The following is an 18,450-nucleotide window of genomic DNA, read 5'->3' as shown; positions in this document are numbered from 1 at the left end:
GAGATGAATGACATGTGTCAAGATGCTGGTAAAGTCAGTTTCTTCTACTGTTGAGCCCAGGCCTTTGCCTCTGAACTTACCACTTTGATAGAGTGAGCTGATGCATGTTAATTGCCTCTATTATAAAACTGATTTAGAAAATAATTACCTAAGGTACATGAATTGATTTCATATTGTCAGACCATAGCTTGCATTCAGAGCATGGGAGGGCCCAGCCAAGTCCTCCCTCCTCTGTGACTTGACCCTGAACTTGAAAGGTTCTGCTTGGTTACTAAATGTTTCTTCACTAGCTGCACCATGAGAACTACAACAAAGGCTTCTGAGAACTTCTCCAAGATTTAAATAACCCTTGAACCATACAAGTGCTATCAAATGATGACCTTGTATCTGTTTTCAAGTAGCATTTGAAAAAGCGGCTCTGAGTACCATCATTATTGAGGAAGGCGCTAATGCTCCCAACAAAAGGACCTTTGTTTCATTTAAAACCAAGAAAAAAGAAACAAAAGAAAACCTCACCTAACTTTTAACAATCTTGTGTGATTTTTCCCAGGAAGCACAGCAAGATTCATTCTATCCGGAGCCTTGCTTCACAGCCTACAGAGCTGAATTCAGAAGCACCGGACCAGGTCAGTGATGGCGCTGTCCTGTGATAACTCTGCTTGTCCCTCCACTTCCTCCAAGGAGCCCTGGGCTTCACAGTGGGCTTTGTGGTTCTCTGTCCCTTCTGTTGGGGTTTTTAGCAGATGAGAATCTGATTATGGGCCTGGGCTTCGACCAGACACAGCCTGTGCTCAGAGGCCCTGGACTGTGTTGCGTTTCCCGCTGCCTTCTGATCTCCATGCTGCGCTCTAAGCCGCTGAGAACTCAGTTCAGCGGTGGAACCGTCCCTGCGGTGGGTAGAACTGAGACTGGCTCTCCAGCTAAATGGGTCCACTTGGGATGAGATGGGGACTCGTTTTGTAACCAGTAGGTGTAGCTCCTGTCTGGTGCCAAGGCCAGAAGCCTTTGCTGGCACAGAACTGGCCAGAGAGTTCCCAGAGCTTGTATTACCGGGCAGTGACCACAATTGGCAGTTAAGAAACATTATCACTCTTGTTCTGAGGGTGGCAAAAGCTCATTTTCCCTGGAGTTGGCCTCTGGGTAAGTTTTCAGAGCTTTCTCCAAAGATAAAAAAAAGAAACTTGCGGGAAAAAGATGAAGGAGGTTTCATTGTGTGAATCCAAAAAAAAAACTCCTGTCCCCATCAGGCTGCCCTGAGAAGTATAAGCACACATCCCTTGTAGTTTTTCTGATGACCATGTCAGCTTGCCTTCAGGGGTCCCTGATGTGCCTGCCCACCCTTCCCTGGAGACCCCCTGTGGGCTGGAAGGACCGTCTTGTTCCATAGAAGCTTTACAAGCTCAACCTGAGCGTGTGTGATTACAGCTGACACCTGTAATCCCAGCGCTTTGGGAGGCCAAGGCGGGAGGATCACTTGACCCCAGAAGTTTAAGACCAGCATGGGCAATGTAGAGAGACCCCTGTCTCTAAAAAAATTTTTTTTAATTAACCAGGTTTGGTGGCACATGCCTGTGGTCCCAGCTGCTTGGCAGGCTGAGGTAGGAGGATCACTTGATACCAAAAGTTCAAGACCAGCCTGGATAACACAGGGAGATGCCATCTCTACAAAAAAAAAAAATTTTTTTTAATTTCTTTTATTTATTTATTCATTTTTAAGACAGGGTTTCACCATGTTGGTCAGGCTGGTCTTGAACTCCCAATCTCAGGTGATCCGCCCGCCTTGGCCTCCAAAGTGCTTGAATTACAGGCGTGAGCCACCATGCCCGGCCTACAAAAAATTTTTAAAACATTAGCTGGGCATGGTGATGCAGGACGGTGGTCTCAGCTATGTGGAAGATCGCTTGAGTCTAGGAGGTCCAGGCTGCTGTGAGCTGCGATTATGCCACTGAATTGTAGCCTAGATGACAGAGTAAGACACTGTCTCTCCCTCCAAAAAAAAAAAAAAAAGAAAAAGAAAAAGAAAAAAACGAATAGAGGCTGGGCACTATGGCTCACATCTATAATCCCAGCACTTTGGGAGGCCAAGGCGGGCAGATCACAAGGTCAGGAGTTTGAGACCAGCCTGACCAATGTAGAGAAACCCCATCTCTACTAAGAATACAAAAAGTAGCCGGGTGTGGTGGCACGTGCTTGTAATCCCAGCTACTTGGGAGGCTGAGGCAAGAGAATCGCTTGAACCAGGGAGGCGGAGGTTGCAGTGAGCCAAGATCGCACCACTGCACTCCAGCCTGTGGAGTGCCCCTGCCCACAGAGCACCTGGCCACAGAGCGAGGCTGTGTCTCAAAAAACAGAGAAAAAACAAAGGAAAACCCAGCATGAGTTAGCGGGGTTCTGGAAAGCGGAGACTGGGCCTGACTTGTGCTGCAGGGAACAGTGCTGTCAGCCACCATGCCCTGAAGGAACCTTCTGGATCATGCCCAGATGTGCTTCTGTGATTGCTGCTAGGTCAGAGCGCTTCGGGGCCTCCACCTGCCGCGGAGGTCTGGGGTGTTGTCCCAGGAGACCCTGGCTCGCCTTCTGTGTTCAGCCTCCCTCTGTAACAGTCTCCCTCTTCTCCACCTCCCTCCCCTTTTTCCCACCTCGCCAGTCTCAGCAGAGCGCCAGCCTGACGTTTGGAGAAGGGGCCGACTCGCCAGGGGCCCCGAGCTGCCAGCAGGGAAAGGAGCCGAAGCTTCCCCCCGGGGAGCCGGGGCCGCACCCGAGCCCCACGCCGAGGAGAAGCCCCGCGGGTAACAAGCCGGCGGACGGAGCCGCCTCGGCGCCCACGGAGGAAGAGGAGGAGGTCGTTAAGGATAGGACCCAGCAGAGTAAACCTCAGCCCCCGCAGCCAAGCACAGGTCCAGCATCCCGGGCTGCTAGAGGCAGCAGTACTTCCATTCCTTTCATTGACTGCAGTGACGTAGATAGCGAATACGACCTGCTCAGAGAACGAGCGTCCCGGTCCCGGTCCCAGACAAATGACAAGGATGAGGGTGATCTGACCAGCGGTGTCTATCTACTGTCCAGGGACGAGGGGCGAGGAGAGGCGAGGCGTAGGGCTTCCCTGCACTCCGCAAAGTCCTCCCGGCCTCCTTCCAGAGAATTCCTTGATGACGATTCGGCAGACATTACCTTTGATATGAGCGGCAGCCCTAGACTCCCAAGGCACAGCTCTCTCATAGACGAAATGTTCAAGGGCTCGGCTGGTCACAGCCCCCGGGCCACCCCGTTGTCTCCCAGCAGCAGAAGTTCAAGTCCAAATATGAGTTGGGACAGAACTGGGTCTCAAGGCTATGTTTCTGAAAATGGACATGACCGTAGGGAGAGGAGTATAGGGGAAGACACTCTCCCCAGACAGGGTTCTCCTAATGAACACTGTTCCCCCACGTTGCCAAGACCTTACTTGCAGAATCTTCCCGGTAGGCATAATAAGTCAGAGACAGATCCCCTCATCCTCAGCCAGGTGGCGTTTACCCCGGAGGCCACGGATGGGCTTGGTGGCCGTGGGAAGGAAGGGCAGGCCGGCGCAGCTGCTCCCGAGGGTGGAAGGCTGGCTAATGGCACGCCTCCCATGGGTGCAGCCTCCAAGGTCGCCGCCGCACAGTCGGTGTGTGCCCGTGGCATGGTGAGGCAGCTGGCACCCCTACAGGTGACCGAGGGCTCCAGCAGCAGTGGGACTGAGTCCAGTGAGTCAGACTCTGAGATGCTGAGCCTCGGGAGCCACCCCCTCGTGTTCGGTAACCCCGCAGTGCTGTGCTCCCCGTCCCTGCTGAGAAGCAGGGCGTCCTTGGCTGGCCTGCGTTTGAGTGAGGAACAGGAGGAGGATGAGTGAGGAGGTGAGGAGACAAGTCTTCAACCGTGAGCAGCCTGGGGTCACGAGACCAGGGTTTCCATGGAGATGGTCTGCTCTAGTGACTCACTCATTGGTAGCCTGCATTTGTTAGGGGAGATTTGGTGCAGGCACCTGTTTGAAGGGGCCTGCCTGACTTCTAAAATTGTTTAAGAAAAACAAAACTTCACACAAGTGGCTTGCTTTCCAGAAAAGGTGGACAAGATGAACATCAAGTCCTAATGGCAGGTTCCTAGGAGCTTTGTTTATTTTGCTGGTTGAAGGCTAGGAAAAAAACAATTTTATTATGAATCCAATCATGTGTATAGTGTGTTGTATTTATATGGCAGTTTTTTCTGTGTATGTTCAATTATGTGTACAGATCGCCCTCCTGGTTGAGAGTTTGAACTGAAGCATCCTTGAGATTGTAGGAAAGGGATCGGTTTCCCCTTCTCCCCTCCTTTAAAAGGAGAGCTGCTCTTTCCATGCCTCGTGAAGTGAGGAATTGACACTATTCAAAGCCAAATGGAAATCGATAGCTAGTTGTGATTGTGTTGGTGAAATCATTAGTCAAGAACAGTGAGTATTTCAATGGGAGAATTTGGGGTTATTTCTGCTTCCCAGGCTTCTTAGGAAATACTAGAAAAGTTGTCAAATCTTCATGAATTGTCATCTACTTGGGTTTCTGGTTTGGTTTCGGTTTGCCTTGGTGGATCGTATTGTTACGTTTTAAGACGTATGGTTCTCCCTCTCAGAATCTCTTGCTGAAACTGAAATACTACTGAGCGGGAACGCAGGGAAGCGTAACACCTTGAAATAGGCACTGTTGTCACTAGCAGGTCAGCAAACTAAATGCCGGCCTTTGAGTCGTGGACGGCGTGGAGGACTGTTTGCCAGCAGCAGCAGTGCGGTAGGTTAGTTCACAGTCTTACCATTCACGCTCTTAGAAACAGTACCCTCTCTTGGGAACAATGATGCTGGGATGTTTGTCTGAACCAGAAAAAAAGGAAGTGTTAAGTAGAGAGAGACTGACGGCTTTTTAAATCTTGCCCACCGCTGTCACTGCCTTTCACCCAGAAATCTTGCGTTTTAAACGAAAGAGCCTGGTTTTCACTTGAGGTTTCTCTGCCTTAGCTGCACGTTGCAGTTTCCTGAGATCTTTTCGGAATTAGTGCTGCCTGGCCCCTGACCCTAGAGATTTTGCTCTCATTGCTCTTGAGTCCTCCCTGAACTTCACAGCTGTTTGTATGGGGCAGCCAGGGTCACTTCTCACCCAGGCCTTCTAGAATCTCGTGGAATACAGGAAAAGTGCTAGCTAAATGTTTGGCTTGCTTGCAGAGTAAGAAAAAGACCACAGATGAACTGTTTTTTCTTGATACGTGTGATTTGTACTTTTCAGCCTTAGGTACTTTTGTTTAGCAGCCACCACAGAAAGATAAATTGTAGAATAAAATTTTATAGATTCTAAGTAACTACAAAATTATTTAAAAAAAGAAGTAACTACAAAATTATTTAAAAAGAGTCCTAACAACGATCGTGCCCTGATACGCCACCATGCCAGGGCCTCACTGGGCTTATCACGTGACCTGATCACAAGGGAAGAACCGAGCATGTTTAGGAGACCGAGTAGAATTTGGCAGCAGCATAGAAAACGGAGAAGTATCGACTCCCTGCATTCACAAACGATTATCTGTCCACATGAATGTCCAGAAGTCGGTTTTAGAGTCCGAACGCTTAATCTGTTTTTATACAGACTTGTTTTCCTAATCATTTGATTGAATCAAATTGATTGTTGGATAGCCTGAGAGTTGCTCATTGAAGTAGTCTTTTATGTCTTGCTTTAAATTTATATCTTTAACAGAATCATAGAATTTTTAAACTGGAAGGGACCTCAGAGGTTCCTCTGGGCAAAGCTTCTTTTCTTTGTTCTGAAAAAGTTAAGTGACTTTGCGTAAGTGAAACAGCTATTGCATGACAAAGCTGAAACTGTAACCTGGTCTCTAGACTTCACTTTTTCAGTCTATGTGATATCTTGGTGCAATCAGAGCTTTTTGATTCAATAGTTTAATTTTGGAGAGTCTTATATGAATTAATAATTAGAATCAGATGTGGAGACTAGTCATGAGGCTTTACTTAGGCCACTACAGGCCATAATAGGTGGGAAGAACTACTTTTTTTTTTTATATTGTGAGGGTTTTGCAGTTATAACACATTTTTGCGTAATCTAGTCAGACATAGAAAAAAAAATGTCAATTTGCTATGTGAGTGTTGAGTTGAAGTGTGTTAAACACAAGCAAGTGTGGAATCCTGTGATTTATTTGTGAAAGCAGTTTGTTCAAATGATTTTTTTTTTCCATTGAATTATACAGCAGTCTGATAATGAAATGTGATTGAGTGCTAGGTGTGAACTTACATAGCATATGACAGGAATCGTCAAATGTAAGCATCCCAAAGCAAAACACGCTCCGATAATTCTTTTGTTTTGCTTTTCCCTACAGCAGTGATTTTTATCTGAAGTGTTTCAAGAGCAGTTGATCAATGGCAGTATACTCGGTTCTGTATTGACAAGATTTTTCACTTTAAGAGTTTCTCATGGAGTTTTTTCCTCATTGGTTTTGTACCAGGCAAGCAACTCAATTTCTGCTTCTTGGCCAGTATTTACAAAAGCAGCAATCCTGGTGTAATAAATGGTGCTTATAGTTTATTTAAAGGCTGTTTATCATACATCCTGATATGCTATGAGTAGTCACTACTCGCCTCAAGAGAAGCTTGTCCTCTGCTAATAAAGATTCCATAACATTGGCCAGACTCCAATTATACACTCTTTGATCCTGGTAGAGCACATTTGCTGAGGTGATGGGGTCTCCCCACGGTCACTGTGAAGAGCTCCATCAGGAAAAGCCAGTAGCATCTCCTGTGCCATTCTCCATGCCTTCTGACCCATGGGAGAATCCAGGCCTCAGGTCTTTCCACAGCCTGCAGATTTCATTCTAGCTTAAGAAGGACGTACGTGTACATAAAGTTGAACCGAGAGCAGAGGAAGGCCAGAGGTGGGGTAGAGTGTGAGAATAGGGAGCAGATATTAGAGACTTCTGAGTGCATTCAGATTTCCGAAGGGTTTCCTGAGACCTCTCCACCAATCCTACTAGGACAGTGGCTAGTGTAGGGGTCTCCTGACTCAACAGGGGACCCAGGCGTTTGGATATTAGCCGCCCCCTAGCTGCTCTGTGACATGCTATCATAAGGTTGTGAGTGGAAGACAAGCCCTATAGAAACACAAATCTTAAAGCCACTCTTGGCTATTCCAGGGCCTCCTTGCATTAATGTCTGATGTTGGATGTTATTTCAAAATATGTAAATTTTAGACCCTTTTGTGGTTGCCTTTGCTGCTGCTTGTTAAGGGTAAAATAAAAATGCAAGAAATTCTTTTAGCATGAAGAAACGCATTTAATGAGTTCCAGAACTCCACGTAAATGGCTTCAGCTCCTTTAACAGTCATCTGTATGCGATTGACAATATTTTATTAGACAGGCATTTAATTAGAGGAAGTCAGCGGGCCAGATTCTGGCCTGCATGTGTGCTTCGTATTTGGGAATTGCTGATTTATCTCCCTCAATTGTGCCATGTGGCTCGCACTTAAAATGCAAGTAATTCTGATTTTCTTCTCAAGAAGTTCTTTGAAGATGCAATCCAAACAATGTTGAAAAAGCTAGGCCTGCAAAACTGAAACGCAGCACGAGCCTCTCAAAATTTCCGCCAAATCCGCAAAGTCCAGTCTGCCCTGAATGTGCATCAGAAACTCAGCTTTTGTTATCAGCCCTGGAATTTGGTTCTAGAAACAAAAATTTTGCTTTGTTGTCAAGCAGTTTCTAAAGGAAGAAACCATTTAAAAATTAATCTGTCATTTTAAATGTTTAAACTGCCGTGAATGTGTAGTTCATACTTGTAGTTCATACCTGTAATCAGTATTCACATGCTTTCGGTCCACTCTTCCAACTTAAAGCATTATTCCAAATTTCAGTACAGAATGACTTTGGTGAAACTGTAGCTGTTAGTGAGTCATTGGGTTGCAGGCAGACCCAGCTTTAAACTTAAAAATATGGGTTCCCTGAACTCTCAGGTTTATGTTGGTTTTATTTGCTTCTATTTGGATCCCTTCTTTGCCTGGGACCTTATTCTGGTTAGCTAGAATTTTAAGAGCTCTTAGAGTTACATTCCCCAGAAAGACTCTTTTTCTTTGGACTTTTTCTTTTATATAATATAAACATTTCTCCTCTGATGGCCATGGGCTAGACTGGCCTTTCTCTAGTTTGACGGTATGAGTCTATTGTGTTGCTACTGAATTTTACAAATTGAACTGCAAAAGAGTCTTTCTAGGTAGTCCTAGAAATAGAGCAAGTTTCTTTGAACCATAGCCATTTATGCCTCGAGTTCCATTATTGGAACGCTCAGCATGTGGCAGTTCCTTATATCTTACTGTGTAAAGTCATCGTCAAGGTCTGATTACAAAAATTTAAAAACTTGCAACCTGAGGCATAAATTTAAAGAGGTGACTATTTTAAAATAATCCGTTGCTACCATTTCCACTTAGAATGGTAGCTCTCTGATGAGTTTTACATTGGCTCTCTGTTAGCCCAACCCGTAAGAGCATATGGAGGGAAAGGTACCGCTGAAGGACCTTCTCTGAGCAGCAAGTGATCAAAGATATTTACTCTGGAAACATTAAAGAATTCACTGGTGCTGGGGTTTTTTTTCTTATTAGTTTAAGTCCACCTGTTTCTGTTTAATTGAGTGAAACTTAATACAGGGAAATGGGATCTCTAGTGAACACATGTGCATACCTCTAACAGTTGAGATTTAAAATGAAGCTATGACATTTAGGCTAAAAATAGCATGGCATTTAATATAGCAGTTTTCTTTCCGTTAAAAAATAATGGCAGAAAAATCAGTCTCTGTGATGATTGGGCCCAGAGTTGTAGGTGTCAAAGATCAAAAGTGGCCTGGTGCCACCTGTTTGGATATATCCTCGAAAAGGCTGCTTTGTCGTTTCTTAGAGTAACCTAGAGAGAGATTTCCAAGCGTTACCCCATGAATAGAAGTTGTAAATGCTGATTTGTGTGCAATATATGTGTTTGGGAAGGGAGGGGAGGTAGCATCTTGCTTTTTGTGTTTGTTGTTTGTTTGTTTGTTTGTTTTTGAGACAGTCTTGCTCTGTAGGCCAGGCTGGAGTACAGTGGCGCGATCTCAGCTCACTGCGATCTCTGCCTCCTGGGTCCTGGTTCAAGCAGTTCTCCTGCCTCAGCCTCCTGAGTAGCTGGGATTATAGGCATGCACCACCATGCCCAGCTAATTTTTGTATTTTTAGTAGAGACTGGGTTTCACCATGTTGGCCAGGCTGGTCTTGAACTCCTGACCTCATGATTGGCCTACCTCGGCCTCCCAGAATGCTGGGATTACCGACGTCAGCCACCATGCCCCAGCCTTTTTTGATTTTTTTTTTTTTTTAAGACGAAGTTTGACTCTTGTTGCTCAGGCTACAGCAATGGCGTGATCTTGGCTCACCGTAACCTCCACCTCCCAGGTTCAAGCAATTTTCCTGCTTCAACCTCCCAAGCAGCTGGGATTACAGACACCCGCCAACACGCCTGGCTAATTTTTTTTATTTTTAGTAGAGATGGGGTTTCTTCATGTTGGTCAGGCTGCTCCAGAGCTCCCAACCTCAGACAATCCACCCACCTCATCCTCCCAAAGTGCTGGGATTACAGGTGTGAGCCACTGTGCCCAGCTATGTGCCCAGCTATGTCTTGCTTTGAAAAAAGTTCTTGCTTCATAAAATAAACAACACATCACTCAAAAAAAAAAAAAGGATGAAACCTCAAGCACAAGTAAACATCTTGGTAGAAGCTAGGGAAGAATTAGAAAATCTTCTTTCCCTGAAAGCTTTAAACATTGAATAGAATGGTTTGTTCAGGATGGTTTTGGTGTGGGTTGGCCACTCCTCACGGCAGTAGCCTGGAAACAGAACCTTCAGCATCTTCTTGGCCCCTGGCATTTGAGGATTACCTGGAGTGGAGGCAGTGCGTTTGCAACTTCACGGGATCTCCGTATCAGGTTACTCTGATTTGTCTTGGAGTGGCCTCCTGTTTGAAAGTAGGGAGGATTAAAAATCAACTGTTGCCACAGGATGTCTGATGTCCATGAGTAATTGCAAGCCAGTCTAAAGGGTTAGTTCTGCAGGGCCAGCACCACTAATGCGGTCACGGAAAATCGTGCTGCAGGATACTTGAGTGTGCTGCTGGGGCCAGGTGCAGCAACTGCAGACTGTCAAGGAGCGAGGAGTAGTTAGAAATCACTGCAACATGGGAAAGCACACAGACCAAGGATGCGAAGGAGGGGGCGAGGACCAGCGGGCGGCCGAGTGTACGTGCGGAGTGAAAAGCATCACACAGTGATTGGCTACTTTTGCGCGAGATGTGGAGGTGGTAGCGGTGTGCAGGCTTTGAGGGAGTGAGTCTGCTTTATTAAGAATCAGGATTGATAGCTGGCTCTAACATGGGAAATGAGAGAAGGGTCAGTTAGGAGCCTGCAGTGGCATGGTGACCAGTCTGTTATTACTCATAGACAACCTTTTCTGGCTCACGAAACCAAGCTAACAACTCCGTATTTTCTGGACCTCCAAGTTCCTTTGTAGGAAGTAAAGCATTTGTCAGTTTCCCTGGAGTGATATCTAAAAAGACTGAAGATAGGTCTTCGTTCGTTAAAGACGCACACTGGCTACTCCAAAAGCACCAAGAATGGCTGATGGATAAACCCCTTACCCTTACCCCCATTTCTTACTCCTAAAGGTGCTCTGAAAACCTGACTAACCAAACCTCACCAGCTTGGCCTATAGTAATAATCAGATTCCCTTCTGTTTTCTCTGTGTGTATATTTAATACTGTAGATAATACGTTTTATTAAAAATTTCTGATACACCGAATTAATTTGAAATAGAAAAGGCTGGGGACTTCATTCTCATTTTTGTCATTTGTTTAATCCGTTTGGGAAAGCATTTTCCGTTGTTCCATTGTATGCAGTGTTTTGTCAGCATGTATCTATCTAGGGGAAAAGGCTGTTTTCAGGGTGCTGTCTTTACCCTCAAAGCATGGTGTAGCTTCTGTTCCTGCACTGTTGGAGCACTGTCTGATGTCTTTTTTTTTTTAAACACTGCTGAATACCAATTTGCACTTGGAATACCTCTTCCCTCTAGAATACAGTGATCCTGTTCCCCAAACCGCAAGCATCCTAAGTGGTCCTCCTGGGTGGTGCTGTATTTCATGAAAGTGGGGAAAGAGGAGGTGAACTTTGCTCTTCCCACAAGGCCTGCACTTTATACTTTGGGCAGTGCATGGGAGGAGGGGCCTCGGAAGTGAGCAGGATCGCTGTAGCTAGAGGAGAGGTCGCATTGAAACAGAGCGCATCTGTGCTATAGCTTGCATGGAAAGCCTAGACAGCCAGCCCATGGGCGTGCCTTTATGTTGTGAATAGAAACGTCTATTTAAATGGGGATAGAAACCTTTACCCATGTCATGTCTATAAGAGAATTTCCCTTGTAGATATGGAGATATACATGTGTGGTGTTGGGGGGAAAGAGGTGGGAATGTAGAGAAGGCCTTGCCTGACTTAGTCCCAGTTGGCTTCTGACAGCTAGTGAGCTGTTTTTCATTTTGATGGGCACCTAACATGTAGGTTCGCACAGATGCTGTCTGGTTTCATCTTCTCTCCATGGCGGAAGAAGGCAGTACATCACTAAAGCATGGGCTCATACCACTGGGAAGAATACTGGCTTCTCCAGCAGCAATGAGCTTGGTGATTCTTTGAGCATGGAAGGCCAAACTCATGTCACAGTGTATGCACGGTATTAATGTCTCTTGTTAATCTAAACTGAAGGGGCTTTTACTTGTTCTAACAGGTATCATGCTGTAAAAACTGTCCATTGTAACTGTTCTTTCCCACTGATGGCTGAAGCTTTGTCCTGAGTACAAGATGGTACTTTTCATTGGTATGAAGCACCATGTTCCCAACCCAAACACTGCCTCCATCACCACCACTGCCAGCACCACCACCACCACCACCACCATCACCACCGCAACCACCACCACCACCACCATCACTACCACCACCATCGCCACTGCCACCATCACCACCACTGCCACCATCACCACCACCACCATCGCCACTGCCACCATCACCACCACCACCACCATCACCACCGCTGCCAGCACTACCACCACCACCACCATCACCACCACAACCACCACCATCACCACCGCCACCATCGCCACTGCCACCATCACCACCACCACAGTCACCACCACTGCCACCACCATTACCATGACCACCACCATCACCACAACCACCATCACCACCACCACCATCACTACAACCACCACCACCACCACCGCCACCACCACCACCACCACCACCGCCACCACCACCACCACCATTGCCACCACCGCCATCACCACCACCACCATCACCACCATATCACCACCACCACTATCACTATTACCACCACCGTCGTCACTACCACCACCATCACCACCACCACCACCACTACTACTGCCACCGCTGTCACCACCGTGTTCAAAGCAGCATTCTCCCATCTTTTCCTCGTAAGAACAAGGTAGCATTTTCATTTTTCCATTTGTGCATTTCAATTCTTTTTCTGCAAGTTGCATTGCTATTGCTTTTCTGAATTGCTTGATGATGAACTGTGAAGTTGACGCTTTGCTGCGTGTGAAACTTTTCTTAAAGGAACTGGGTGTAAGAAGCGTACATACATTACCCTCAACAACCTCAGGTATCCAGAAGAGGACCACACTGCTAACATGGGTAATCCTATAACCTGGTTTTCCTTGTGGAACTTTGTAATTTCTGCAAAATACCAAGAGCTTTGCATATGCCATTGAGTGGGGCCCCAACTTAGGTAAGATTATAGTGAGTCCTGTCTGTTCGGGAAGCTACCTGTTATTCAGCATACTACTACTTTATTTTGATAACTGGCTTTCAAATCAGATAATCTCTAGAGAGGCTTCATTGTATTCTCTTAGAGAGAGCTTATAGATTTAAACAGAGCCTTTCAAGAAAATAGATGAAAATCTATATCTCTAATATATTTCCTACTTGGGCCTTTTGGGCATATTCTGGGCACATAGAGATAAAATCGCCTATATTTTAGAACAGAAGAAAAGAAGACAAATTATGGTAGATAAAGGGCACCTAGAAGGTTGCAAAATAAATCATTTTATTTGGGGGAATATTGAAGAAAAAACATTAGATACTTTTTTATAATTGCACTTTAAAATTTTGGAAAAGAAAAATTGAGAACGCAATTGATATTCTCAGTTTTAACAGTATTCTCTCAAATATTAGCTGTTTATAAAGATTACATCTTGGATTACTATTTCTTTGTCAGTTATTCTAGTTTCCCCCTTTATAGGAAAAAATAATACCCGTGTAGTTAAAAACTGAAGACCAATTTAAAAAACAGGACAGATACAGTTAAGTACTAGAAATGCCTTTTTTTTTTTTTTTTTTTTTAACTTGAAAAATAGATTAGAAATGTTTTTCTGGGGGTTTTTCTTTTCCCAGAATCGTGTGAGTTTGTGTTTAAGGCTTGAATGTGGGCTGAGGAGGTACACGGTTAATGGGCAGCTCGTACGCAATCCCAAAGCGGGAAGAAAGGCCTGGCTTTGGCTCTGGCTCGTTGATGATGAGGTCCCGATGCCTTTCAGCAGCTCTTCTAAAGCGCTGGTGAAGACACTACAAACCCACCTTCCCCGGGCCGGCCAAGAGGGAAGAATGAGGAGCATGTTTGAAATTACGAAGACAGCAGTGCAGGCAGTTTCTGGGCTGGGTGATCAATTGAAATCCATAAATACAGCAGTGCTGACTTGAAGTTCCCTAATGGTTTGTGCCGTGAGAATGTGTACGTTTAAAAGGATTTTATACAGCAATTCTAGAAATGCCTCCCTTGAGAGCTGTGACTGGGGGCGTTTTCTGTCTGAGGGGGCAACAGAAATGCAGACCTCTTCTAGATGAATGGTGGGGGTGTCGGGAGGGATCATGAAGTCCCCAGGAAGAGGTGAAGGACCTGAGAGCTGGTAACCCGACATCTAACTGAATACCTAAGAAAACGCAGGGTCATTTCAGAAAATAGGAAAAGCCATTTTGAAAACATGAGAAGCCGCCATACTTTCCACGTGTGACTGATCTTTCTTCTAATCTCTTTAAACTTCTTTCCACCTATTGCCTTAATAACAGGTGCTTCCTCTTAGGGTTCCCCCAAATTATTTACCTTGAGCTCCCTAACGAAGGAAATTACTTTGCATTAATTTGTCATAAAGGGAGAAGTGCTGGAAATACCAAGGCATTGATAATTTCGGGGAGTGGCAATGAATGTCAGTCACAATTTTCTCTCCCCGCTGCCCGGGGCTGTGCCTTCAAAGCAGGTGACAGACGGCAAAATGTGAACAAGCTTTCAAATGCCATATAAATCACACCAGGCTCCTTTTACCTAACAACAGAACCATGTTTGTTAGCTCTTGTAAAATGGACTACTTCAGTGAAAATTGATTCCATGTAGTTCTAATAACTCTGTGACCTTGGACACTGGCTTTTTTTTAGACACGGCTCTTCACACCTGCTGGTGTGGACACAAGTTTGTACAGACTGTTGTCACACACCCTGGCTCAAAGTCCAAAGAGAATTTTAATTACTCATCAAGCTGCCAAATTCTACTAATTGCCCCTCGTCAGCATATTCCATTAATTGCTAAAAAGTAAATGAGTTACATACTTTGTTTGGACCACGTCACCTACACATTTTCAAAGCCTCGGATTATTTCTCTTGCAGGGAGAGAAGGGGTCTCTTCTCCACAGATGCAGCTCAAATTAGCAAAACCGAACTTAAGAGTTTCAGACCTTGCCCTTCCTTAAAACTGCTGATAGATTTCTAGACCAAACTGCTTGATATTTATTGGCTTCTTGGTCTTGCTGTTGAATCACACCCATCGCCCTTTCTTTCTTAGGCCCTATAAGCGAAGCTGGAGTCGCATCTTGGGAAAAGACAATTGACTACCCTAAGTTTGTCATTCCGAGTCTGCATAGCGCATATAGAAAGTAGTTATCATTGACATGTTTAGGCCACGTGAGTGACATGCAGCAAGCCTTCCCCCAGCAGCCTGTGGGCCGATCCTGAGCTGTTCCTACTTGAGGTCCACAGGTGACCCGGAAGTCCCCGCTCAGCCCTCTTTTCTGATTCCTGTCTCCTATGTAGCGCAGTGGGGATTCTTCCAGATCCAGCCGACTCTGAACCGTGGCCCGCCTTCTCGGCCGGGCAGGCTCTCTCTCCTGGAACCATAGCCTGCTGCCTCATTGCTTCAACCTGCTCTGTCTCCTGAGTATAAGTGTTCCCAGGTGCAGTGCAGCAAGGGCAGTCACTGTTGGCCTCTGAGAGTGGAGGTGGCTGTGTTGGGGTGTGTGCACCTCACTTCTCCCCCGCCCCGAGTGGCAGTTCATTTCTCCTTGTTGCCGATGCTGTCTGGGGCCCGCTAGTTGCTCTTTCCTTCCCGCTAGCCTTCTAACTACCTTTTATTCTCGGCTCCAACTCTTTCAATGATGAGGCTTTTTCTGTTCCACGTCACTGCAAAGTCAAGGTCCAGCATGCTCTCACTTATAACTGTCTCTCCTGACCTCACGCGCAGTGTGAGAGCCGAAGGTAAGCCCCAAATGTTACCAGATTATGGTGAACAAATTAAAAAAAAAAAAAAAAAAAAAAAAAAAGACTCTCCAACAGCAACTCACAAGTGCATGCGATGTTTTAACCTCTAGACCGACTGCCAGAATTTCTTTTCTAATTCCTATTTATAGTGATAACCTTTTTCTTTTTGTGATTCTTTTAAAAAAAAAAGAATAGTGTAGCACCTTGCAACGACTACAGTTCTAACTCGTTGTCCCCATCTCTGTTTGACCAGCTCCCATTCCTTTGCAATTATTGTATTTAGTTGTGCACCAGTGTCAATAAAATTGACATTTGTGAAGCAATTTCTGGCCTTTTTCTCCGGGGTTTCTGGGTCTGGTGGTGTTTCGGGTGATGGGGTCTTCGTCTAACGCAAGACTTCGTTTTAGTGAGGCATATTATAAACGTGAGGATTTAGAAGCAGAGGGCGTTTTTGAGTGCGAGCTTACCGAGCCTGCCTCTTCCTCACGCTTTCTGCTCTTGGCATCCAAGGATCCTTGCACTAACCCGTGGTCCGTGGGCAGGACACCTGCCTTTGTCACTCTCCAGGTACAGTGGTTCTTCCTCCACTGTGGTGGTGGCCGTGACTGGCCAAGCTGGCACCGAGGGTGGGGGCTGGTGGTGGTTTCACCAGGGTTCCTTTCACTGGGATCAAACTCACTGCCCTGACTTCACCAGCTCCATTCTGGGTAGGCGATTGTGTCTTGTGATCCCAGAAGGCACATGTATGACACCAGAGGGTGAGAACAGATGACAGGAAAACGGGAGTGTTCCCAGAAAACCCCCATCACCTTTCTCCCGGAGACCTTTAGTGTACCAAGTAGCAGCGAACCTGAAACTGTAGACTAATTGAGAAAGCGCTGACTTTTATCTTTCGTACCATGATAGTAGACGGGACTGCAGGTTACTTTAACTTTGCCTACCTCATAGGAGCTCTAGCAAATCTGCTTTAGACATACACATGTAAGTGCTAGGCAAAAACACTCAGGTTAGGTGAGAAGCATATTCGGAAACATCCCATGTAGCTTCAGTGGGTTGAGATATGGATATTTGCAGAAGTCTATTGCACACATCATCTCCCTTGGCTGACTCATAGCGGGTAACATAACATTTTCATATTATTTATTATGGTATCCTTTCACGAGGACTCATTGGTGTCCTGTCACTTTTGACTCACAAAGGGAAATTGTGGTAATATAATGACCTCTGGTTTTGCATGTTGAAGTGATCGCATATGTCTGTAAATGTGATGCTAGTGTTTCTGTCCCAAACAGTGAGAGACATGGAATGACATCACCAGGTATAACAAGCTTGCTTCTGTTCTTTGTAGAATGGGGAGTTAGTTGCTTGACCTTTCTGTTAGCTGTGACCATTGTTATGGGACGTAGTGTGTCCTAAGAACACCAGTCGCTTAGATGCCTGTTAGTATAGTTCTATTTTCTAATCATTTTCCCCTGTCTCATTGTGACATAGACACTGTGTCTTTCTTGAGTAATTCTTAGAAATAAGCAGTAGTTGGGAGGTGAAATTCCTATTTTGGGATACACTATGCTTTTAAGCTATTTTAATTGCTATCTAAGCAGACTTCTCTGTCTTATAATTAATTACAGAATGAAGCCTCCATTGAATCATTCATACTTTGGTATCTTTATTAAGGCAGCTTTGACTTAGGAAAAACCTAGAAAATAATCGCTTTCCGTTTGCCATGGGGGGGGAGGTAGTCAGAGTTCTTACAATTTGTAAAAGGTGAAAGTAGTGAATAGAAATCAGGTCCCAGAAAAAATTACTTTTTTTTTTTTTCTCTTTAAAACCTCTCATCTCCAAACAGGCTCCCTGACTGGTAGCCCTCACCTTTCAGAGCTGTCCGTGAACTCACAGGGAGGAGCAGCCCCTGCCAATGTGACCTTGTCTCCCAACCTCAGCCCTGACACCAAGCAGGCTTCTCCCTTGATCAGTCCACTGCTGAATGACCAGGCCTGCCCCAGGACGGACGATGAGGACGAGAGCCGGAGAAAGGTACAGGGCCGAGGGCTCACGTGTGTGTGTGTGTGTGTGTGTGTGTGTGTGTGCACGTGTGTTTGTGTGTATGACTTTTTAAAATTGTAGTAAAATTAGGTCAGGCGCAGTACCTCACACCTGTAATCCCAGCAGTTTGGGAAGCTGAGGTGGGTAGATCATGAGGTCAAGATATAGAGACCATCCTGGACAATATGGTGAAACCCCATCTCTACTAAAAATACAAAAATTAGTCAGGCATAGTGGCACACGCCTGTAGTTCCAGCTACTTGGGAGGCTGAGGCAGGAAAATAGCTTGAAGCCAGGATGCAGAGGTTGCAGTGAGGTGAGATCGTGCCAGTGCACTCCAGCCTGGGCAACAGAGCAAGACTGTATCTCAAAAAAAAAAAAAAATTGTAATAAAATGTACATAAAAGCAAAGGCACCATGTTAGCCATTTTCAAGTGTACAGCTTGGTGGCATTAAGTACATTCATGTCATCATGCCACGGTCCCTACCATCCATCTCCAGAACTTACTCATTTTTCCAAACAAACTACATCTGTTCATCACTAACTCCTACTTCCCCTCCTGCCAGCCCCTGGCCCCTTACCCCTATTCCACTTTCTGTCTCTCTGAATTTGCTTACTCTAGGGAACTCATATAAGCAGAAGCATCCAGTATTTGCCCTTTTGCGACTGGCTTATTTCACTTTGCATCATGTCCTCGTGGGTCATCCATGTGTAGCTCAGATCAGAACTCCCTGCCATTTGAGGGCTGAGTGATGTCCTGCTGTGTGTATAAACC

General features: G+C 45.6%; 1 protein-coding gene across 5 annotated transcripts in view; it reads left to right on the top strand.

Moving 5' to 3' along the window:
* FARP1 (FERM, ARH/RhoGEF and pleckstrin domain protein 1) overlaps positions 1–18,450 on the top strand; it is a 321,741-nt gene that overhangs the window by 260,136 nt on the left and 43,155 nt on the right. For 4 of the 5 annotated variants that reach the window (XM_003928211.4, XM_039473409.2, XM_074387520.1 and 1 more), the window contains exons 12-14: positions 551–626; positions 2,648–2,897; positions 17,478–17,665. In XM_003928211.4, coding sequence (XP_003928260.1) covers positions 551–626; positions 2,648–2,897; positions 17,478–17,665 — 514 coding nt within the window. The remainder of the gene's footprint in view (positions 1–550; positions 627–2,647; positions 2,898–17,477; positions 17,666–18,450) is intronic. The other variant, XM_039473410.2, reaches the window with a different exon arrangement.

Source organism: Saimiri boliviensis, chromosome 16 (assembly GCF_048565385.1).
Source record: "Saimiri boliviensis isolate mSaiBol1 chromosome 16, mSaiBol1.pri, whole genome shotgun sequence".
Lineage (NCBI taxonomy): Eukaryota > Metazoa > Chordata > Mammalia > Primates > Cebidae > Saimiri > Saimiri boliviensis.
Note: the sequence above shows the minus strand (reverse complement) of the source record. Positions and strands in the feature narration are given on the sequence as shown.